Raw genomic sequence first — 20,460 nt, 5'->3', positions numbered from 1 at the left:
AATACACCAAAATGGTTTGCCAAAAGTGCTGTTGTGCACTTAAGGATGTCTGAAAGCATTAGTGTTAAGCTAAGTATGTTGCTGTGTTTGAAAATACAAATCACATATTATGGTTGACACTTAGCATTGCAATGTTGTAACTTAACTCTCCAAAATTATTGCTGCGCTTGCAAAGGTTTGCGGACAGGACTATTACCTAGGTGGTTTTGCAGTTCCTTTGTCTGGCCATCCTCTGTTGGAGTAATGAGGTCCCAGATGAAACTCTTGATCTTTTCATCTCCTCTGTAGTGAGCAAGGCAATATACTAAGAGTGCACGACAGATTGTCTCCACATCCTGTTCCACCAGCCGTCTCTTAAACCGCCCATGTGATAGAATGTCTTTCCAGCGATCCCACCTGGAAAATAATGAAAAACAATTAAAATATTTAACGTTTTTTAAGCAATGCACAAAAAGAAAATGAAAAGTCTTTAGTAGTATAGCAGTTAGTATCCCTGCCTGTTACGCGGAAAACCAGGGTTCAATTCCCCCATCAGGAAGGGCACAAACATGTATGAGCAGCATGGTGGCTCAGTGGTTAGCACTGCTGTCTCACAGTGCCAAGGACCTGGGTTTGATTCCAACCTTGGGTGACTGTCTGTGTGAAGTTTGCACATTCTCCAAGTTTCTGCATGGGTTTCCTCTGGGTGCTCCAGTTTGCTCGCACATTCCAAAGAAATGCAGGTTAGGTGAACTGGCCAAATTACCCATAATATTCACGATGTGTAAGTTAGGTGCTTTGGTCAGGGGATAAACGAAGAGTAATAGGGTAGGGGGAGCGAGTCTGGGTGGTGTGGACATTTTGGGCCGAATGGCCTGTTTCCACATTATGATTCGACGAAAAATCAAGCACACTTTAAATGGCTTCGAATTTGTAATTCGTACTAGTTAATGGTTATGATTCTTCTATTATTTTGGATAAAAGGTATGTGTTAAATAACCATAAAACATAATTAAATGAGGAATTTCTAGTAATTCTCACTGCTTCAAAAATGCTGAAAAAAATGTGTCTTGGATTTAGTTGTCAAAAATGGGAACTTTGATGTGCTTGGTTAGTTAGTAGACAGAAACTATAACGGGATTTTCTCAGTGATTTTTTTAAAATTCAGTTGTGGGACTGGGTCAGTAGTTATTGCCCATCTCTACTTGTCCTTGAACTGAGTAGCTTGGTGACATCATTTCCTGTGGTATTGGGTATTCAAAAAGAATGGGTACCCAATGAACACAGTCTGCAGATTTCTCAGCAACAAATCCAAACAAGCAGACAAAACGCATCCATAAACCCTAGCCACTCTCCCCTACAACAAAGACATCTCAGAAATGACTGCCAGACTACTCAGACCCCTTGGCATCATGGTAACCCACAAACCCACCAACACACAAAAACAGCAAGTAATGAACTTGAAAGACTCTATACAGACGACAAGCAAAACTAATGTCATTTAGAAAATACTGTGGCCAGGACTGTATCAAACACTACATTGGACAAACAGGCAGAAAGCTAGCCACCAGGATACATGAACATCAACTCGCCACAAAACGACACGACCCTCTCTCAATAGTACCCTTACATACAGAGGAGGAAGGTCACCACTTTGAATGGGACAACACATCCATTCTAGGACAAGCCAAACAAACAGAGACACGCACGAGAATTCCTTGAAGCAAGGCATCCAACCGGAACTTTATCAACAAACACATTGAGTTAGACCCCATCTACCATTCCCTGAGAAAAGGAACAAGAAATTACATCACCACAGGAAATGACACCACCAACTCAAGGACACCCAAACATATAAATAGAAAACAAGAATTATCAACAGTGCTTCGCCCAGAGGCCACTGAAGATGTTATCTAGTAGGGTGACGAAATGTCTGGAAATGAACCTTCCAGCTCAGCTAGCAAACCTACATCCATATTGTTGTGATTCTAGAGTCACATGCAGGCCAGACCAGCTAAGGACAGTTGAATTCCTTCCTGAAAGGACATTACTGAGCCAACAACCAACAATGGTATCATGGTCATCATTGGACTTTTAATTCAGACTCCTGCATCTGCCAAACTGGTTTTTATCCAGGTCCCGAGGACATTTTCTTGATTTCTGGATTGCTGGTCTAGTGATAAAACTATTAGGCCATTCCCTCCCCACATTTGAGGAAGTGAAGTACAGCTGCATTCTAGTTCCTGACTAGATCACAATTAATCTCTAATTATCCTGATTTTAGGCTTATTTTAAAATGATCAGTTAGAGATCAGCTGCCGAAAGGGGAATTAACTATTATTTGGAGAATACATTGTACATTGCATAGTGTATTATCTTCTGTCCTTATACTATTGCCAATCAACTGACTAATGAGGCAACATCACAGCTGTTGATATATTTTACACTTGTGCTTTTATATTAATTTTTATATACTTTGAGTAAAAGCATATTAACAATTTTACACTTTTAACCACTAAGTAGAAAATGCTGCCAGTTACTTTATTAAAAAATTATTTACAATTGCACAAGATTTTATTTATAACAGTCTGTTCTCTAACATACCTTTGCCAATGCCACAATAAGCATGCTAGTCTATTAAAAACAGCAAAGAACCCATTTTGGTTTAAATATGTGAGGTACTGAAGCAATTATAAATATCGAGAAATTACTCATTCTTTGTTCCATAAGAATCTATGGAGAATTCAAGAGGTTTTATCACACAAAGCATCTGTTATAGAAAGGATGGGCATCTGTTAGAAAATTTTTAATAGGTCACTTAAACAAGTTTGGAATTTGCTGACATAGACTTAAAGGTGATAGGTAGTTAGACTGATAGACAATGTGCATAGGTTGTGCTGAGGAGTAAGTGCTGGTGTATTTTGGAATCCAGGGCAGTTAGGTCCCGGAAAGGAAGATGAACGTAAGCAGTTATTGAGGCAGTCCATGGGAGGGAGTTTCAAGCTCAGGTCATCGAAAGTGAAGGATCATAATAGCTTGTGAAGTTTTCGTGAAATTTGGTTGAGAGTTTTATCTGTAATAAAGATTCTTTTTTTGACTAAAGAAATATAGTTTAATTGTTTCTAATACTAAACTAGGTATCGTATAAAAATGTATGTTATTTAAGAACTTATCTCATCGCCAACGGTCTTTTCGCATCAGAGAGCGGCTGGAGCTGGGCGGCAGTGAAGGCAGAGCGCAAAGCCGGTCGGGAAGGTAAGTGATCGTTATTCGAGTGGGTGTGTTCTAGACCCCAGGTCCTACAAAGTAGGGCCACCCTCCCTCCTCCTCTAACCTAAATTAAAAGCCACAGACTTGTCCCAAAAAAAAAGGGGTCCAAGGAAGTTCCTTTGGATTGAAAAATGAGGCTTTAGCTCAGGCGTCTTTGACAAGGAGGTTGAGTGAAGTGATTACACCACAGTTGAAGAGGGTGAAGACATGACTGCCAAACTGGTTCAGTGTGCTACGTGCTTGATGTGGGAGGTCAACGACTCTGGTGTGTCCGGCTCGTATAAGTGTGGAAAGTGTGTGCATGTTCAGCTACTGACAGAGCATTTTGCAGCACTGATGAAAGAACTCGAGGAACTTAGGCTCATCCGAGAGAACGAGATCTTTCTGGACAAGACCTTCAGCGAGGTTATTACACCAATCGTACCAGAAGAGAGCAGAAGATGAGGAAGGCAGAGAGGGTACAGGTGCAAGAGACCCGGGGGGGGAAGTACCTGTCAGGAACAAGGTGAATCTTTTGGAAACAGTGGAGACAGATGACACTGCCAGTCCGCGAGGCGGCCAGGTATGTCAATCAAAAGTTGGCGTGGAAACAGAGCGGAAGAGTCGGACATCGCACAGAGCCGTGGTAATAGGGGACTCCATAGTGAGAGGAACTGACCGGGGTTTTTGCGGCAGCAGACGGGACTTAAGGATGGTATGGTGCCTTCCTGGTGCCGGGTGCCACTCACAGACAGAGTGCAGGAAATCCTCAAGGACGAATGTGAAGAGCCAGAGGTGGTGGTACATGTCGGCACAAATGATGTCGGGAAGAGGAGGAGGAATATACTACAGCGGGACTTCGGAGAACTAGGAAGAAGGCTGAAAAGCAGGACGTCCAAGGTGGTTATCTCCGCTTTGCTTCCAGTTCCTCTGGCTGGTGAGGCCAGAAACAGGGAGATAGTGGACTTGAACGTGTGGCTGGGGAACTGGTGCAGGAAGCAAGGATTTAAAATCTTGGATCACTGGGGTATGTTTTGTGGTAAGCATAAATTCTACAAAAGAGACGGTTTGCATCTTAATAGGTTAGCGACCAGCATTCTGGCAGGCAGGTTTGCTACTGCAACACAGCTACGTTTAAACTAAGTAGTGGGGTAGAGGGGACAAACTGGATGTTTAAGAAGGAAATTGGAGGGAAAGTTAGAACAAGGGAAGTCAAGAAAGACAACTGTATCAATGAGGCAGAAAACTCAGAAAGGGATCATGCTGTAAGGTTGAGTGAAATAGGAGTTGATGGGAAGGGTGAAGGCAGCAACAAATTAAAAATACTATACATGAATGCACGAAGCATTAGAAATAAGACGGATGACCTTGAGGCTCTTTTGGAAATTGGCAGATAGGATATTGTGGGGATAACTTAGACGTGGCTTCAAGTGGACAGGGTCTGGGAAATGAATATTCAAGGTTCCACGTGCTATCGTAAGGAGACTGACGGGCAGAGGGGGTGAGGTGGCCAGGTTGGCAAGGGATGATATTCAGTCCCTTATGCGGTGGGACCTAGAATCAGGGGATGTAGAGTCAGTGTGGATAGAGCTGAGAAATACTAAGGGTAAAAATATCCTCTTGGGATATATCTACAGGCCCCCAAACAGTAGACTGGGTGTCGGATGTAAGTTAAATCAGGAGCTGAAATTGGCCTGTCACAAAGATGTTACTACAGTTGTTATGGGGGATTTCAACATGCAGGTAGACTGGGAGAATCAGGATGGTATTGGACCTCAAGAAAGAGACTTTGTGGCCTCAGAGATGGATTCTTAGAACAGTTGTTGCTAGAGCCAACCAGGGAGAAGGCAAGTCTGGATCTGGTATTGTGCAACGAACCAGAATTGGTAAGGGACCTCGAAGTGAAGTAGTGACCATAATACAATAAGCTTCAATCTGCAATTTGAGAGGGAGAGGGTAAAATCGGAAGTGACAATATTTCTGTTGAATAAAGGGAACTATGGAGCTATGAGGGAGGAGCTGACCAAAGTTCAATGGTGCAATACCTTAGCAGGGATGACAGTGGAGGAACAATAGCAGATATTTCTGTGTATAATGCAGAAGATGCAGGATCAGTTCATTCCAAAAAGGAAGAAAGATCCTAGGAGGAGGCATGGGTGGCTGTGGCTGATGAGGGAAGTTAAGAAACATATAAAGTTAAAAGAGAAAAAGTATAACATAGCAAAGATGATGGGAAAACGGAGGACTGGGAAGCTTTAAAAGAACAACAGAGGATTACTAAGAAGGAAATACGCAGAGAAAAAATGAGGTATGAAGGTAAACTGGCCAAAAATATAAAGGAGGATAGTAAAAGATTCTTTAGGTATGTGAAAGGCAAAAAAATGGTTAAGACTAAAATTGGGCCCTTGAAGACAGAAACAGGGGATTATATTACGGGGAACAAAGAAATGGCAGAAGAATTGAATTGGTACTTCAGATCGGTGTTCACTGGGGAAGACACAAGCAATCTCCCTGAGGTAACAGTGGCTGAAGGACCTGAACTTAAGGGAATTTATATTTGCCAGGAATTGATGTTGAAGAGACTGTTAGGTCTGAAGGTTGATAAGTCCCCGGGGTCTGATGGTCTACATCCCAGGGTATTGAAGGAGGTGGCTCGAGAAATCATGGATGCGTTGGTGATTATTTTCCAGAGTTCGATAGGTCTGGGATCAATTAATGTTGTACCACTTTTTAAGAAAGGTGGGAGAGAGAAAGCAGGAAATTATAGACCAGTTAGTCTGACCTTAGTGGTGGGAAAGATGCTGGAGTCTATTATAAAGGATGAAATTACGACACATCTGGATAGTAGTAACAGGATGGGTCAGAGTCAGCATGGATTTATGAAGGGGAAATCATGCTTGACTAACCTTCTGGAATTTTTTGAGGATGTAACTCTGCAGATAGATGAGGGAGATCCAGTAGATGTAGTGTACCTGGACTTTCAGAAAGCTTTTGATAAAGTCCCACATAGGAGGTTAGTGAGCAAAATTAGGGCGCATTGTACCGGGGGTAAAGTACTAACTTGGATTGAAAGTTGGTTGGTTGATAGGAAACAAAGAGTAGTGATAAACGGCTCCATTTCGGAATGGCAGGCAGTGATCAGTGGGGTACCACAGGGATCAGTACTGGGACCGCAGCTTTTCACAATATATGTTAATGATATAGAAGATGGTATTAGGAACAACATTAGCTAATTTACTGATGATACTAAGCTGGGTGGCAGGGTGAAATGTGAGGAGGATGTTAGGAGATTACAGGGTGACCTGGACAAGTTAGGTGAGTGGTCAGATGCAGTTTAGTGTGGATAAATGTATGGTTATCCACTTTGGTGGCAAGAACAGGAAGGCAGATTACTACCTCAATGGAATTAATTTAGGTAAAGGGGCAGTACAGAGAGATCTGGGTATTCTTGTACACCAGTCAATGAAGGTAAGCATGCAGGTACAGCAGGCAGTGAAGGTAGCTAATAGCATGCTGTCCTTCATAACAAGAGGGATTGAGTACAGAAGCAAAGAGGTTCTTCTACAGCTGTACAGGACCCAGGTGAGACCACACCTGGAGTACTGTGTGCAGTTCTGGTCTCCAAATTTGAGGAAAGACATTCTGGCTATTGAGGGAGTGCAGCGTAGGTTCATGAGGACAATTCCTGGAATGGCGGGATTACCTTACACTGAAAAACTGAAGCGACTGGGCTTGTATACCCTTGAGTTTAGAAGACTGAGAGGGGATCTGATTGAGACATATAAGATTATTAAAGGATTGGACACTCTGGAGGCAGGAAACATTTTTTCGCTGATGCGCGAGTGCCAAATCAGAGGATACAACTTAAAAATACAGGGTAGACCATTTAAGACAGAGATGAGGAGAAACTTCTTCACCCAGAGAGCGGTGGCTGTATGGAATGCTCTGCCACAGAGGGCAGTGGAGGCCCAGTCTCTGGATTCATTTAAGAAAGAGTTGGATAGGGCTCTCAAGGATTGCGGAATCAAGGGTTATGGAGATAAGGCAGGAACAGGATACTGATTGAGGATGATCAGCCATGATCATATTGAATGGTGGTGCAGGCTCGAAGGGCAGAATGGCCTACTCCTGCACCGATTGTCTAGTCAAACTATCACTTTTTTAAAATTTAAAACTTATAACCAAAGGAGGAGGAGGACCAGAACTAAAAATGAGTTGGTGCACCACTCCAACTTTGGTCATAACACACCAAAAACATTGTTTGATGGTAATGCACGTAATCAATATCTGAGACATGGTTTTCTAATTGTTATTCTGCTGTTATGTAAAATTGCTTGGAAAATTTTATACCCGTAAATTAGCAGATTCTTCTCAATTCTAAAGCACTCTGTTCTTCCATACGCATGACATCGGTCATAGGGCCTGCGTAGCTTTGGTCTATCTTCTCCATCACTCTCTGCTTCTGATAATTCTGCAAGCTCATCTTTAGCAGCATTGTAAGGTCTGGTTTGTTTCCTTACTCTTGGTGTGTCAATAACTAAGCTGTTCTGTAAGCAAAATAAAGAAAAATTAAAAATAATTTTCGCTAAAAGGTTATTCTCAGAAGTTGCCTTAGTGAAATATTCAAAAATACACAAAATGTTAAACTAATTTACCCTTCCATGTATGGCTTCGAGATCAATTTCTGCTTTCTTTGCCCATTTCTGCCAGAAGTTAGGATCATCCAAAGCAATGTCACTTCTGTTGCCTGATGCAACAAAACTTGCCTGAAAATTAAATATTAAGCAGTATTCAAAATCCAAAGTATTATTCAAAAAAATGAATCCAAATATTGATCACCTTAAGCATCATCTTCCAACTTTGAAACTATACTACAGAAAGTTAAGTTGTGGCTCGAATTCCTGATTTACAAACATGAGAATTTTATAAATTATTTCTGAACATTCTTCTCAATGATAGATGCGAGCTAAGTGATCTATAGTTGTCTGTTTTTCTCATTCCTTCTGGGTTAGATATGAATACTTTAATTATGATATATAAAAGTAAGTTAGTGAGGGCTATATTCTCATTAAATGTGCGCAAGAATTGCATGAGAGCAGGCAACTATTCTTCAATCTTGTTTTAATTTCTTATGTAGTTTTTAAATTACTGTCCAGTTCTAAAGCCTTGTTTTTTTAAAAAAAAATATAGCACATAGAAAACACTTGTAAAACTGCCAGGCTCACTGATGTAACAGTTCCTTTTAAGTCATTAGGCCTATAAAATTCAAATAAACTAAATAACAGACTAAGAAATGGGTTGGTCAAAATAAGCAAACAGAGTCTAAGTAACATTACCAAGATACACGAACTGCACAGGCATCAGTCTGTGGTTTAAGCATGGCCAAATTATGAATTATGGAAATTTTCATTTTTACGTTTAGAGCTACTGATCAATGTGCATTGACATTTTACAAATCGGATTACAGTAACATAATTAATTTAAAGCTATGGAAAGGCAATCAGTTGAATGGCAGTCATAAACTGACATTATATCACTGGAAACTTACATTTGCCTATTCATTAAAAATTGCCCACTTGTGCGCACTTAATATCTATGAAGCCCTAATTGTTGGGTGTTACTCTTGTTTCAACTTCTTCCATTATGGATATAAATTATGGAATTAAGAAATGACAAACTGACATGCATGACTTCCATTTCAAACGTAGATACAGAAATTTTCAGAATTGCTCATTTGAACTTGTCATCTTATAATTCTAATCATGGATCGTGTGTCAAATGGGATGATGCAAAATGGATGATTTGCTCCTCAGCAGGACAGGATTAACGTGGTTACATGGAGATTTGCTAGTGTTGTAGGGAGGTTTAAACTAAAGTGGTAGGAAGGTGAGAACCGGAGAGGAGTTCAGATTTGAGGAAAGCAAACTAAAGGAAGTAGAAAAGTAGAAAGCAAAAATAAAAGACAACCGAAGCACAAGTATTAAATAGGGTCAGACTAAAGAACAATGTTCAATTAGCAGAATTAAAGGCACTCTGAATACCTGCAGCATTTACAAAATGGTTAATGATTTGAATTAGGTAAATGCTTAGGATTTAGTTGTCAATTTGGAAATGTGGTTAAGGGAAACTAAGATTGAGAACTTAATATCCATGGATATTTGGCATTTAGGAGGGGAAGAAAAAAGGAGGTGGGATAACAATCCTAAGAAGGAAGAGATCAGTTCAGCAGTTAGAGAGGATTATAGATTGAAGGATCAAGACATAGCATCAGTTTGGATAGAGTAAGAAACAACAGTGAATGTGGTGAACTGCATTTTCAGAAGGCTTTTGCTAAGACTGCACATTAGAGGTTAGCAAATAAAAATAGTGTACATGAGATTTGATGTAATGTATCAATATAGATTGAGATTTGGTTGACAGTCAGAAAGCAGGATGTATGAAAAAACTGAACATTGGCAAGATGGCAGATAATAACAGTCAAGTACCACGAGTCAGTTCTGGGTCCACAGGTGCTCATGGTCTATTTAAGTGATCAGGAAGTGGATAGCAATTGTAATATTTCCAAATTTGCTGTTCACAGCAAACTGGGTGGGAATGCAAGTTGTTTGGAGAATGCAAGCAAATTTCAAGAGAACTTGGACAGACTAAGAGAACAGACTACAACTTGCAGATAGAATATAATACAGATAAATGTGAGGTTATCCATTTTGGTAGATAAAACAAGCATGCAAGTGCAGCTAGCAATTAGGAATGCAAATTGTGGACTGGTCATAAGGAGAGTACAGGAGTATAGATTTCTTACTGCAGTTGTATAGAGTCTTGATAAAACTTCACCTGGAGTACTGTGTACAGTTTTTGATGCCCTTATTTAAGGAGGATGCACTTGCCATAGTGGTAGTGCAATGGATGTTCTCCATATTAATCCTTGGGATGATGAAATTTTCTTAGGAGAGGTGGAGGAAATTAAATCAAGTTTCCAAGGAAGAGGTGAAACTTGTACTAGTTTTATAAGGTGAGACAGGGTGGATGTAGATAATATGTTTCTTCTGACTGCTGAGTCGACAACAGGGAGAATAATCTTAGAGTAAGCTGTGGATCACTTAAGACTAGGATGAAGGAATTCTTCACTCAGAGGGCGGTGAATCATCCAAACCTTGAACATGTTCAAGACAGAAAATGACAGATCTTTGAAGCAAATTGATATCAAAGGATATGGATATAGTGAGGAGAGTGGCTTTGAGGTAGATGATCATTCATGATCTAATTGAATGGTGCAGAGGAGTTGATAGGCCAAATGGGCTACGCCCATTCCTATGCTTATATAGTTGAAAGAACCAATGATGTAGGACAAGAGTACAGGGGTCAACAGAGCAGGTATCCAGTGAGAACATGAGCAACAGGGCAGAGAGAGAGCAAGCCACAAGCTTGGTGGAGCTGGTTGAAGTAAGTGAAAGACAGGGACAAAGAAGTAAAGACAGAGAAGGCCAGGGAAGTAAACATATTTGCCAACGCGAGATGTGATAGGAAGCTCAGCGAGCTTAAGATTCTTTCTACACAAAACTTCATGGCACTAACACAGCTTAACCAAAGCATTTCAATATGGCATGTAGAAATGCTGAAGTGCATTTCATTTTATCATCAAAACTGATTGCAGGAAAATCTAACTATTTGCTACTGGACATCAATAACATTGTACAAATGAATCTTGGTCACTCCTCACAAAACTATCACAATCAAATTTTGCCTTTATTGCTACTTATTGAGACCAACACTGTATTCCAGCCTGAAGTCTATTTTCATTTTGCAGAAATCTTTCCTATACACACCCAAATGCAATGTGACAGCAATGGACTAAGTTATCTGATACTCATTTTAATTACCTTTGCAAATGTGGAACCTCTTCCTTCTGATTCTATAGTAATTGTCTTTGTGCGTCGCATGAGAATCTGATCAATGTCCTCCTCACAAAATTTAGAACTCTCATCTTCTTCATCCATTATTGCACCATAGGCACCGCGACGAAGCAAGTCTTCAATTTCTTTCTTGGACATTTGCTGCATCTACATCAATTATAGGTTTTAAAACAGACTTACTCTTTTGGAAAAGACATTTAAAAAGCAACCTATTAACAAGGATCATCTGGAAATCACCAAATGTAAACATTTTGTTTAGAAGTTGACTTGTGATTAAGGATCAATTATAACTACACAAATTATCAATGCACAAATCTGATCTGCTTATATTTGATAAGTCTATGACCTGACAACTCCGAAACAGTTTTGACAGAGAGGTGAAAGAGAAATCTGTCGTATCAACTGTTAGTTCTAGGTCACTATCCAATTTTCAAGCTGAATTTGTTTATTGTTTAAGGCAAAGTAGTATTTGAGATTTTACTGAGTTTGTCAGATTCAGCATATAATTTTGTGGAAGTAAAACACAATAAATAGCACCAGATTAACATAATTTTGCAATCCTAGACCAAAACTCAAGCAATCACCTCATGCGACTGCTTAGCAATAGGCTTGCTGCTGCCTCAAGATACACTGAGCTTTACAAGTAAGCAATTAAGAAACCTGTATTGCTCTTCTTGCTCCCCTAATGTGAATGGTGATCTCTCATAGGCATAGGATTTGCAAATATGCACACCCAAGGAACCTCTTATTTTGCCAAGATTTTACCATGTATAACATGACCTTGATGGCCCTCCTCAAAGACTTTACTTCACACTTGTTCAGGTTGTACTCCATTTGCCTCTGCTTTGTCTGTACAACATAATAAAAAGGTCCTCAGCACGGTGCCTTTGGATCCCACTGGAAACAAGATTCCAGTCACAGAAACATCCCTCTGCTCCCTGCTCTCAGCAATTTTGGATCTAACGTAATACTTTGCCTTGGATTCCCACAAGCTCTTACTTTCTCGAGAAGTCTGTCATGAAGGATTTTATCAAATGCCATACTACAGTCCATGTGGCACATGTCAAATGCATTTCCCTCATCAACACTCTGGGTTACCTTCACTGAACAGTAACAATTGGGCCCAAGTGCACTGAGAGCAGTTACTTGCATATAAATCTGTGTCAGAACAGAAGGGGCACTCAAGGAGTAAATAGTAAGTGTACAGAATATATTTGTCCAAAATCAAAGAACCACAGATAACAAGGGATATAAAGAGTCCTTTCCTCCATTTAGCATTTTTATACCCACCCTATCTTAAACTTTTCCACAACCACCTAAATCAAACAGAGTCACATTTTCAAAATGACATATGAATCTACTGATACATTTTCCACACCTGGGCTCCTTTCTGAATATTATGTCCACATTTGTCCCCTTCATGTTTGGATTCAATTGACAATTTTTTTCTCCCTTGTACCTTGCACAATAAAGCCATTTAAGTTAATATATGAGTAATTAAAATCCTCTATTACTTGTCATATCATTCTTACACTTCTGAAATTTGATTATGTATTTGATCCTTTACTAATCCTTGAGTGTTTGCAGGCAGATAGCATACATCCAACATCATATTTGGTCCTTTCGTGTTGTCTTATTTCCACCCATATCTCCTCACTTGATAAGTTTTCCAAGGTATCACCCCTCCTTATTACCACCATCCACAACTGATTCCTTGAAGAATATTGCAGCGCACACTCTCCCTTCCCTCCATTCTCCCTCTAACTTGTCTGAATATCTGATATCCAGGTACCAATCCTGCACATCTATCAGTCAAGATTGTTTTGGTGTTGTTACCATAACTCTATGTATCTTATCTATCCCCTCAGCTTGTCCATCTTATTCCACAGTCTCCTTGCATTAAAACATATTCTATTTAGTCTGGCTGAACCAAATTCTTTCTTATCTAGCCTATATTTCCTTTGCCAACCAGACAAATCCACTTCGGTTTTAACTTCTAATTCCATTTCAGCATGTATCCCTTTTGGACTACTTACCAATATCTTATCCCACTGCCACCCTAGTTTAAAATCCACCCTGCAAGGATGCTTATCTTGTTCAGTTTAGATATAACTCGCTCAAGTTGTACAATTTTCACCTCCACAAAAATGGTCCAAATGCCTCAGGAATATAATGCTCTCTCTCTCTCTCTCCATCAAGCATTCATTTGCTCCAGTTCTATTCCTATACTCACTCTGGTGTGGCATTGGGAGTGATCTGGAGATTACTACTTTTAAAGTCTTATTTTTCAACTTCCCCTCTAATTCTCCAAAGTCTGCTTACAAGACCTCATTTCTCTTTGCTCCTATGTCATTAGTTCCACCATGAATCATGACCCTGGCTGTTCACCCTCCCTCTTCAGAAAACCCTGCAGCCACTCTGTGACATCCTGGATTCTGATGTGGAAGTGCCGGTGTTGAACTGGGGTGGACAAAGTTAAAATTCACACAACACCAGGTTATAGTCAAACTTTTGGAGTGCTGCTCCTTCGGCAGATGGGGCAGGATCATAGGACACAGAATTTATAGTAGAAAATCAAAATGTCATACAACTGATGTGACATATTGAACAAACCTAGATTGTTGTCAAATCTTTCACCACTTAGACTGGGGTTGCGGGTTTCGATTCATTAATATGTAAATCCCAGAACTTCTTTCAAGTCACATTCCTGAGGTAACTTAAGGTTTTATTCAAAACAAGTGACATCTTAGCTCAGATGACGCATTAAAGGTGTGAGGTTAGAGTCCTTCGGATCTCAATCTTGAGTCAGACTGGTTCTATTTCTGAAGTAGGAACTGATAAAATGTCACATAGACTGACTGCCTCCAGACTGTGTGCCTTTTGAACAAAACAGAATGTATCTGTGGCCTCATATTTGTGTTGAACACTAATTAGCTTGAATAATGAACTGTATCATTAATCTGACTAGTCGCTCCATTGTAAGTACTTTAGGACATCATGTGACATTTCGCATAGGAATTAAAATCAATATTTTCATTACATACCCCACCAACATTGTTTTCCCGTCCATTCATACTCTGCAGCACAGCTTTGTCAAGACCCAACTTCAGACTCGCCTTGTCAAACATCTCCCGTTCATACGAATTCCGAGTTATTAGTCTGTAAACTTTTACAGCTTTGTTCTGACCAATCCTGTGACATCTAGCTTGAGCCTTTAATGAAAAGATAATTTAGCGTGCTATTGCATCACAGATTTTAAGCATTAGAAAATTAGGAGAAAGAGCAACATATACTTCATCATATCAATTTGCCCACTTTCCCTACAGTGATCTAAAATATCCCGTTACTACAGTACAACTCCACAAAATGTGAGGAAGACAGACTCTTTACTAGTTAAGGCATTGTTATTTAATAGAAATGAATTGAAGTGAAATTTTTTTTTGAAGAATTAATACTGCTTTTGCTCTGCATAGCTCCAAAAAGGCACAATCATTTGATGGGCCTGTTTTCACATTTGACCTTGTTGTTTGACAAGGAGAGTTAATACAGCAAAGCCAAATCCAGTCATCAACATCAGCAAATGCAGACATGCATTACTGTGCAGTGGAATCAGTGTGAAAACCTTTACTTAAACATTTCTAAACAAAAATAATTATGATGCTTCTTCAATAACCTTGTGGCTATTGGCTGAATTACAAGATCAAAAACCTGTTTACACAACTTACATTATGAAATTTCTGGTCCTCATTATCAAAGCAGTTTACTCTATGCGGAAATCATTTTAGCCTTACTGATCAAATTACTAGATGACACTTGAATTGAACAGGCATAGTGTGACAAAGAGAGGGGAGCAGTTTACTTTCGATATGATCTAAATGATTCTCCACCATTCCAAGTTTGGAGGGTGTGGTTAAGTATGTATACACTTTGCTTACCGTTCCTTTGGTTTAGAAAATTGAGGATGAGCTAATGAGTGTATTTAAAATAATTAAGGAAATTGACAAGACAGAAATGTTTTTCCTTGGGTGTTGAATCCAGGTGTAAAAGATATGTTTAAAATTTAAAGACAGATCATTAGGTAATGAAATAATAAAACACGTCATCACATAAGTGATGGAAATATGGAACTCCCACCCCCAAGGGCTGTGGATCTTGGATTAATTGAAATTCCAGATTGAGTTCAATAGATATTTGCTGGATAAGGGTCAGAGTATTTAAAGGATTGGACAAGAGGGTAAAATGGAATTGAGATACATATTAGCCTTGATCTGACCAAATGGCAGAACAGATTTGAGTTGCTAATTTAACTATTCCTATTTGTTGCTTGCTGGGTTTCAAGTGACTGTAGACCTTCTTGGGATAGAAATCACAAAGGCCTTGTACAACCAAGTTGCATCTAGAATGAGCTGGCTGATCAGTGCTGTTTAATTCTAGCTACTGACTCCCATACTCGCTATTCAGGTGTTTCAGGGACACACAGAAAATGTTGGAGAAACTCAGCAGGCTTGGTAGCATATAGAGAGAGAAACAAAGTTAAGCTCTGAGTTGATATGACTCTTCTTCAGAACTTTATTTTTTTCAAATAATGTTTTCTGAAGAAAACACATATCAGACTCTAAACGTTAGCTCTGATTCTCTCTCCACAGATTCTGCTAGACCTGGTGAGTTTCTCCAGGCTTTTCTGTTTCTTCCAGATCGCCAGCATCCATAGTCTTAGATTTTATTTCAGGGAAGTGGGATCTTGTGCATTTTCACTTCTGATACTTTGTGGTTTGATTTCCGCCCTGTTAAATAGTCTATTCACATCCTAACATTCAACTTTGCTCACTAAACCTTATGCTTTGTCTTCCCAGGACTGGTAGAGGGTTTGACTGACTCTATTATGAAACTGGCTAATGGAAACAAATGATATGCATCAATACAATTTTACAATGCTTATTTATTTAATGAAGCAAAAGAAAGTTTACTTTCTTTATACATTATTGTCTATTTCCAACGGTGCCTAATTTCTAAACTGTACTTAATCTACCACTAAAATAGTTTTTCTTTACCTGGAGGTCATTCTGTGGATTCCAGTCTGAATCAAATATGATACAAGTATCTGCTGCTGTTAGATTGATGCCTAATCCACCAGCTCTTGTACATAGTAAGAACACAAAGCGGTCAGAGTCAGGCTTGCTAAATCGGTCAATTGCTGCTTGTCGTAAGTTTCCTCGAACTCTCCCGTCAATACGCTCATACGGATACCTGTAAATAAAATTATACATAGAATAAAAGTTATTAAAACATTCTTTATTTACTTCCAGAAATATTTTTCTTGCATACATTCTCATATTTAGTTTCTGTTAATTCAAACTTTTACATTGTGTGCTTTATATCACATTAAATCTACAGTAAGACTGAAATAACTACAACAAAACCATGAAAATGGTCAACAAGGACACCGATAAATTACAACACTGATATATTATAAATCATTGATATGTTTGTAGTGGTTCTGTTCGCCGAACTGGAAGTTTTTGTTGCAAACGTTTCGTCCCCTGGCTAGGAGACATCATCAGTGCTGTGGAGCCTCCTGCGAAGCGCTTCTTTGATGTTTCTTCCGGCATTTATAGTGGTCTGTCCTTGCCGCTTCCGGGTGTCAGTTTCAGCTGTCCACTGTAGTGATTGGTATATTGGGTCCAGGTCGATGTGTCTGTTGATGGAATTTGTGGATGAATGCCAAGCCAGGGGACGAAACGTTTGCAACAAAAACTTCCAGTTCGGCGAACAGAACCACTACAACAAGCACCCGAGCTACAAATCTTCGCACAAACTTTGAACATTGATATGTTTATTTTTGTCCAAAATATTCAAATACATCCAAAGGTCATTAACAACACAAACAAATTGTCTTAACAAAAAACTGAATATTACAATGTCACTATGCCATAAGGCAGGCAAAGGAGTCAAAGCTTACATAATTCTGTGATCAACCAAAAGTACGTTTAGAGGAATTAGCAAATTGGGACCTGGTTGGTGAATTTCCTCCTTTTTGACTGAGTAAATTGCTTAGTTCTAACTATGTTGATTCTTTTAGAACTGACAACTTGATAGGTTTGGAATTATTTGCTGTTAAAGTATAGACATTATTTTGATACCATGTCACGACAACAGAATGTTGCAAAGACACAGAATCCAATTCTTTATTCAAAGAATCAGACTTCTGTACATGAACACTTAACAGCTCCAGCCATGCAATACCTATGAAATCTTGTTGGGCTTGAAAAAAATTCATTCACAATTTCATTTTGAAATATTAGAAACTGCATTTTAAACCAGGATCAAATTGTTAGCTGCACAACTATAGTTGGGTTCTCAACGAGGTAGTGTCAATTTACAATTGGGTTGGTAAAACTGTGCCAGAGTCAAATGTTGAGGGTTCTGCTTGCATTTGACGTGTTTGCTCTCTGTACAGTGTTATTTCCTCTAAGTGACCAAGTACCCATAGAGTTTAGAGTAAATGTTGCAGGAGGTTTCTCCCTTGTCCTGGTCAATATTTAGTCAAATCAATACTTAAAGATGATCTGGCCATTATCACATGGTCATTTACTGGACTTTGCTGTAAATGGATGCCATCCTTGTCATAACACTTCAAAAAAACCAGTTTTTTGCTGTAAAGCACTTTGGAGTACAGAGGAACCTTAATTATCTGAAGTTCACAGGCAGGGAGTATTTCATTCGGTTAATCGAATTCCGGATAATCAAATGTCAGATAACACAGTTTAGCCAACTCGGGACTTTGTGATCTTGCCAGATAATCAAAGTACCTCTGTACACTTATTAAAGGGACTGCATAAATGCAAGCTCTTCATTTTCTTATACATTATCTGGCCCTTCCTTGGAGGAAGCATTCACAGCTATGGGCCCATTGCTGGAAGTTGGGCTAGAATAGATGGATGTGTGTCCAAGTCAGTCATCAATGGATTGAAGGGACTCTTTCCATACAAATGTCGTAAAAATTCTGACTCTAAACTCTCAAGTTGTGTAAAAACTCAGAGTGAGATGTAAACTCTAGGCAATTTTAAAAAGTGGCACAGACATGTAAGGAGAATAAATAATCTAAAACCTCAAAGACATTATGGCACAGCAAGCAAACATGCAGTCTCTTCTACAAAGGCTTACATTACCTCTGTGTAATCAAATCTCAGATTTATACTGGAATCTTAATACAACAAAATGGAAAATACCATCATGGCTGCAAAATCTGTAATGGAAAGGCATCTGCCCAAATGCATTAGATTTCTTAAACTTTAAAATTATGGTTGAAGACGTTGGATCTAGTGGAGTCCTGTTATACTGCAAGAGATCTGACAGTTACCACAGCGTTAGACTTTGCGCTGGTACAAGGTAAAATTCAAAATCTAATCTGCTTCTGTTCCAATGAATGAGAAGCTACGACCACACTTGAGCAGATTATACAACACTATACTGCATGCGTGACTACATCATTTAGTCCATCAGTCAAAAGTTCAAAGCTTTTCAATTTTACTTCCAGTAAATTAAACAGGTCCATGACAGAAGTAGAAAATAGTGGGGTCCCACTGTTGCGCACAATCCAGGTTTAACCAATGGGTTCCTTGTTTATCAATATGCACATATGAACTCAACTAAACGTTCCTTCTAATCCTATCCACTAGTTTAATTTTGAAAATTGAGAAATCAGACTTCCTTAAGCTTGAGCTAAACCCCAAAATATTAATAAACATGCATCCGAACAGTGAGCTATAGGTCAGCAAATAATTAAAAACTTAATTAGTTTTGTCTCCATTTTACATTTGAAATTATATTGATTAGCAGATTTGAAACATAATTAGGATAAATTAAAGAAGAAAATGTATATGTGTTCAAAAGTGTCTTCACCTGTTGAGGGTTAGAATTAACGGTAATTGTGACTCTCCCTTTGTTTTCCACTCTGATTAATCGCTATAATTATCTTAAACAAGACATTACCAAGCTACAATTAATCATTTATTTCTTACTGATTAAACAGTCCATCATAATTACACTCCGCTACAAGTTAAATTTTCACTCACCATACATTTCTGGCTTTAAGTACCATGGCAAATTGATTACAATTTTATCTTTCTTGCAAGCTGAAGAGTTCTACATTAATTATCTTCGTACGGGATAGGCACATTCAAGTTGTTCCAAGTGAAATGGTAACATTCAAACTATTATTTTGCACAACTTTGCACGTATGCAATATTACCACCTATCAGTTAAATTACTTTCATGCTTTTTTCATCATACAAACTGTTTGTTTCTGACTAAATGCAAAACATTCCATGCTGGAGTTCCAAAACAGACAGTCTATTTCTTCCTCCAAGAGGCGGCACCGTGTCACAGTGGTTAGCACTGCTGCCTCACAGCACCAGGGCCTCGGGGCTAGATTCCAGTCTCGGGCAACTGTCTGTGTGGAGTTTGCACATTCTACCTGTGTCTGTGTGAGTTTCCTCTGGGTGCTCCGGTTTCCTCCCACACTCCAAAGATGTACAGCTTAGGTGAATTGGCGATGCTAAATTGCCCACAGTGTAAGGTTCATTAGTCAGTGAGAAATGGATATGAGTGGGTGGCTCTTCAGAGGGTCAGTGTGGACTTGTTGAGTCAATGGCCTATTTCCATACTGTAGGGAATCTGTCCAAGAAGATTAGTCTCCAAACCAGTAGTGTTGCATGCCCATTGAAACATTAACAATTTGGCAAAGCTTTTTTTAAAAACAAAATGTAATTATATTTTGATAGTTTACAATTCATTTTGAAATTATTTTTAAAATGGAAAAAAAAGGCATGAAGTCTACCTGTGAACTTCCGCCAGTTTCTACTTCTCCCATCCCATCTGGCATTCACTATCTGCTAAGTACTGAAAGAAACCTTCCTTCTTAGTATAAAGCATCAAGGACTTAAGAACACTCTTATACTAATTTGAGTAATATCTTTTTGAAGTGAGTTTAACAGTTTAGATAGTGTCATCCATTGTCCAAAAAGAAACAGAAATTGAAAATAGTGAGGTCCTTTTGTATACATGTTGTACACAATCCAATTTTGACCAATGGGCTACTTTTCTATATTGCACACAAATGAACTCAATGTTCCTTATAATTCTGCAAATGTGTTGCTGGTCAAAGCACAGCAGGCCAGGCAGCATCTCAGGAATAGAGAATTCGACGTTTCGAGCATAAGCCCTTCATCAGGAATAAGACAGAGAGAGCCAATTCGACGTTTCGAGCATAAGCCCTTCATTGACGTTTCGAGCATAAGCCCTTCATTTGACGTTTCGA

At 39.1% G+C, this 20,460-nt stretch overlaps 1 protein-coding gene across 3 annotated transcripts in view; it reads right to left on the bottom strand.

Annotated features, from left to right (window-relative positions):
- chd9 (chromodomain helicase DNA binding protein 9) overlaps positions 1-20,460 on the bottom strand; it is a 250,190-nt gene that overhangs the window by 59,961 nt on the left and 169,769 nt on the right. For all 3 annotated transcript variants that reach the window (XM_060838133.1, XM_060838131.1, XM_060838132.1), the window contains exons 17-22: positions 16,193-16,388; positions 14,186-14,353; positions 11,109-11,288; positions 7,884-7,994; positions 7,579-7,775; positions 197-396 (exon numbers count right to left, since the gene is read on the bottom strand). In XM_060838133.1, coding sequence (XP_060694116.1) covers positions 197-396; positions 7,579-7,775; positions 7,884-7,994; positions 11,109-11,288; positions 14,186-14,353; positions 16,193-16,388 — 1,052 coding nt within the window. The remainder of the gene's footprint in view (positions 1-196; positions 397-7,578; positions 7,776-7,883; positions 7,995-11,108; positions 11,289-14,185; positions 14,354-16,192; positions 16,389-20,460) is intronic.

Source organism: Hemiscyllium ocellatum, chromosome 17 (assembly GCF_020745735.1).
Source record: "Hemiscyllium ocellatum isolate sHemOce1 chromosome 17, sHemOce1.pat.X.cur, whole genome shotgun sequence".
Taxonomy (NCBI): domain Eukaryota; kingdom Metazoa; phylum Chordata; class Chondrichthyes; order Orectolobiformes; family Hemiscylliidae; genus Hemiscyllium; species Hemiscyllium ocellatum.
This window is presented reverse-complemented; position numbering and strand designations above follow the sequence as displayed.